Source organism: Otolemur garnettii, unplaced genomic scaffold, assembly GCF_000181295.1.
Source record: "Otolemur garnettii isolate 467f Iridium unplaced genomic scaffold, OtoGar3 scaffold00060, whole genome shotgun sequence".
Lineage (NCBI taxonomy): Eukaryota > Metazoa > Chordata > Mammalia > Primates > Galagidae > Otolemur > Otolemur garnettii.
This window is the reverse complement of record NW_003852455.1, coordinates 899,606-904,350: the sequence shown is the minus strand read 5'-3', so window position 1 is coordinate 904,350 and position 4,745 is coordinate 899,606. Positions and strand designations below refer to the sequence as shown.

At 42.0% G+C, this 4,745-nt stretch overlaps 1 protein-coding gene across 1 annotated transcript in view; it reads right to left on the bottom strand.

Moving 5' to 3' along the window:
• The window catches only part of SENP5 (SUMO1/sentrin specific peptidase 5), a 61,120-nt gene that overhangs the window by 41,731 nt on the left and 14,644 nt on the right, over positions 1–4,745 (bottom strand). Inside the window, exon 2 of the mRNA XM_003792674.3 lies at positions 2,452–3,986. Coding sequence (XP_003792722.1) covers positions 2,452–3,955 — 1,504 coding nt within the window. The 5' untranslated portion in view covers positions 3,956–3,986. The remainder of the gene's footprint in view (positions 1–2,451; positions 3,987–4,745) is intronic.

Sequence of the window (4,745 nt, the reverse complement as noted above, 5' to 3'; positions counted from 1 at the left end):
AACTCTTGGGCTTAAGTGATTCTCTTGCCTTAGCCTCCCAAGTAGCTGGGACTACAGGCACCCGCCACAGTGCCCGGCTATTTTTCAGTTGCAGTTTGGCCAGGGCTGGGTTCAAACCCGCCACCCTCAATATATGAGGCCGGCATCCTACCTACTGAGCCACAGGCGCCACCTGGGAAGTTGAGTTTCATTAACAGGCTTTTCAGCACCTGCTGAGCTGCCATGATTTTTTCTCCTTTAGCCTATTAAAATTATCAATTATAGATCATTAACTATGAATACTGTAAGAATTTCTACTTCCCCAGGTCATGCTATAGTTTTCCTATGTGCCATATTCAATATATCAGTTGTATCTGGAAGTGTTTATCTATAAAAGTTAATTAGTATTGTGGGTAAATATTAGTTACTTTTCAGGTGTAAGTATCATGGTTCTGCTAACCTTTTATTAGGAAAATTTATTATTTATTCTAGGACAGTATAAACAACAAAATTTTTTTTAAGATTTGCTAGGACTAATAACAGCCTAAGAATATGGGGAGGAGGAGGGAGAGGGGAATGGGTGGAGGGAGGAGGATTGGAGGGATCACGTCTGAGGTTTATCTTATAAGGGTACAAGTGAATCTTTCTGAGAGTAGAATGTGAACGTTTTAGAACAGTAACTAAGAAAATGACATGAAGGCTATGTTAACCAGTTTGATGGAAGTATTTCGGATTGTGTGTGACAACCCCACACTGTACCCCAGAAGTGCATTATGTACATAGTTACCATTCAATAAAAAAAAAGAAAAAAAAACTAAGGGAAAAAAAAAAGATTTGCTAGGACTCCGTACTTTGTGGTTCTTTGTGGGAAGAACTTTTACACGTACCTAGTGCTTAGAAAGAGAAAGTGCTCAGAAATGTTCAAACTATCAAGAAGTAACCCTCCTGACTCCCTCAAAAAAGCCATGTATAACAATTTGATATATCTGCTCAAATATGTCCTTATATGCACATGTATATACGTATACTCATCCTATCTATATGCATATATATCTTTTAACAAAATGGTATCATACCTTTTTGTAACTTTTTTGGCTTCATATAGACATCTTACAATATCAAAATATAGATCTAATTTATTCTTAAACAGCTGCATAGTATATCATCGCTTGAATATTCCATAATTTATGCTTAAATAGAAACACTTGTTTAGGTTGCAGTATTTTTTTTTTTTTTTACTACAAGTAATGCCCCTATACAAACATATTTGTACTCCTTTTTATCTAGGATAAATTCCAAGAGGAGGAATGGATCAAAGACTAATATTGCCATTTTTTTTTTCGTTAAGAGACACAGTCTTACTTTATCACCCTGGGTAGAGTGCTGTGGCATCACAGCTCACAGCAACCTCCAACTCCCGGGCTTAAGTGATTCTCTTGCCTCAGCCTCCCAAGTAGCTGGGACTACAGGCGCTTGCCACAACACCCAGCTATTTTTTTTGTCGTAGTTTGACCGGGGTTGGGTTTGGACTCACTACCTTTACTATATGGGGCCAGCTGAGCCACAGGCACCGCCCTAATATTGCCATATTGTCTTCCAAAAACAAAAGTATGACATAAAATCAAAGACATAAATTTTACAACGTTAAGAGCTGAAAATTTCTGTTAAGCCAAAATACCGCAAACAATTTTAGAGTACTGAAGGCTTTCTGCAAGGGGCATTTATTATTAATTAGTAATCAATCTGACTTTCTTTTAAGACAGAGTCTCACTATGTCACCCTCAGTAGAGTGCCATGGCGTCACAGCTCACAGAAACCTCAAACTCTTAGGCTTAAGTGATTCTCTTGCCTTAGCCTCCCAAGTAGCTGGGACTACAGGCGCCTGCCACAACGCCCGGCTATTTTTTGGTTGCAGTTGTCATTGTTGCTTAGCAGCCCCAGGCAAGGCTTGAACCTGCCAGCCTTGGTGTATGCGGCTGGCACCCTACTTACTGAGCTATGGGCACTGAGCCTTTTTTTTTTTGACACAGTCTCCCTTTGTTGCCCTGAGTTGAGTGCTGTGACATCATAGCTCACAGCAACCTCAGACTCTTGGGCTCAAGTGATTCTCTTGCCTCAGCCTCCCAAGTAGCTGGGACTATAGGCACCCACCACAATGCCCAGCTACTTTTAGAGATGGGGGTCTTGCTCTAGCTCAGGCTGGTCTTGAAGTTATGAGCACAGGCAATCTGCCTGCCTCAGCTTCGCAGAGTGCTGTGATTACAGGCGTGAGCCACCGCACCCAGCCCCAGTCGAGGATTAAATAAATTACAGAATATCTACATGATGTAGCGATATCAAAGGCTTCAAGAAGAATGTCTAACTCCTTTAAGGAAAATCCATGAGAGGGAGGAAAAGCTAGATTCTTCTAGAAGGGAAAATTGTCAGCAGTATGAGCTGAAGTTTAGGGGAGAATAAAGGAAGAGCGCATACCAGAAAGACAGATTGACAGCTGTTCATCATCCACTGGAGACTCTTTCTGACTGTTTTTTCCACCACCCATTTGATTTTCTAGTTTGAGTCCACTGCATGCCAGGGGAGCCTCCAGTGGACTTTTACAGTAAGGGTGGTCCAGCAACTTAGAACTAAGAATGTTCTGCTTGAGAGATCCATCCTCCTCCATTTGGTATGAGTTCTCATTTTGAACAGTCTCTTCAGATACAGGGCCATCTACACTACTCATAGATTTATCTGTTCCAGACTCTGACAGTTTTACTCTGTCATCACTGACAGTACTTCTCTGATTTTCCTGACCCAGAGTCATAATTTCTCTCTCAGTTTCTGAGATGAACACATTACTAGCATGATGTTCTGATAAAGGGATGTCATGAATCAACTCTGTACACTCCCACTTTGGAGAACAGGGTGACTGGTCCCAGGTGTATGTGGCACTGCCATTCTGTTGGTCAGGAAATGCTTCCTCTAAACTAAGCTCCTTGTCCAAGAAAGGACTTCCTTTAGTGTGGCTATCAGGCTTATGAGAGTTCTTACCCTTCACCACTGCATTGTCCATATCTGGAAAGTACGGCTGATGCCGACAAGAAGGGTCTTTAGGTGCTGGGGAAGGAAATGGGCTGCAACTGCCCCCCTCACCGTTCTCCCTAAGTGTCTCTTGATGGTCCCTAGTGACCTTCTGTACCCAGCTTCGCTGGGCTTTTCTCAGCTTACAAACTTTGCTCTTTGTTCTGAAGTGCTGCGATCTGAGGCTCCTGTACCGACATCTAATCGTGGATAATTTTTCATACATCATAAGAGGAGACCGTTTTCTTCTACGCTGGTCAGGTTGGAACTTTTTTGGAATTAGGGGTCCCCCATTCCTATGGTTCTCCAGCCCTTGGTGGCAGCCATAACAACAGCGCTTTCTCTTATGGTTGCTCAAGGTAACCACAATCGTGCCACTCTCATCTGGACTTTGGTTCTCCCCATTGAACTTCATGGGAAAGTCAGAAATTTGCGGCTCTGTCCTAAGTTTGTGACCATTGGCTTGTCCTAAAACACTATTTGCTGGAAAGTCAGAAACTGCCTTCAAAAGACTTTTCTCTCTACCATATTCACAATCAGAGTTCTTTGCTGATGTCAGAAATGTCTTGGCTTGGAGTTTCAAGAGAGTCCTCGAGGAGGAAATGAAGTGTTTAGTGTCCCTTCTTTTTACTTTAGAGGACAGAGTACTAACATTCTGGGCAGCCACACTGGACTTGGTCTTAGCACAAAGAGGTTCATTCTGGATCCACGTTTTCTGGATCTGAGCAGCCTTCTTTCTATTCTGGAAATGTCTCAACTGTCTATTCCGAGTAATTGGCCTTCCAAACTTAGCTTTCAGAATGCACAAGTGTTGGTGAAAATAAAACGTCTCAAAGCCTCCAAATCCAGTATTCCATTTCTCAGAAAAGGCAAAGTGGATTCCTTTCCTCCATAGAAGTTTCCTCTGCTTTTTCATTTTCCTGATGCATAATGATATCTGGATGCAGCTGTTAAGAGGAGAAAGAAAGTTACATTTTGATCTAAACATAAGGTCATGAAATATTCACAGCAATTCAAGTAGAAAATTGGGGGAAAAAAGACCAGATATGGTATTACTTCATTTCAGACTATCAGACACAATGAAATCCTACCTAATGGAGGTTTTCATCAACTGACCAAGGGGGGGAGAAGACATGAGTACTCTAAAAAGACCCCACTTGCTACACACCCACCTCTGATAGAAGTAAAGTTCCATTTTCCCATATGCAGTTTCTGATGGAGTACACAGGGCAGAGTCACGAGAATATCTTAGCAATTAGCCCTGCTTCTCATTAGCTAAGTGATTTTAAAAAGTCACCCAAATTCTGTGTTCTCATTTGTAAAATGAAAGATAGGGAAGGGAAAGGAGACCAGTATCTCTTAAAACTGATTCCACATTCTTTTTTTTATAATTTGCTCATAGCAAAACAATTTATTTCATATAGAAAATGAAGGCAGGTACTTTTTCTCTGTACATCTCAAGAGAGATACCAAGCTCCTCTGTTGCCAAAGACTCTCTGAGTAACTACTGAGGGACAGAACTCTAGCTGATGCTTTCTTAAGCTCAAGTGATTCTCTATGGTTCCAGAAGGAAAATGAACCAACACAAGCATATGCATGTGAACTTCAAGAACACACTGATAGGCTCGGCGCCTATAGCTCAACTGGCTAAGGCGCCAGCCACGTACACCTAAGGTGGCGGGTTCGAATCCCCAGCCCGGACCCGC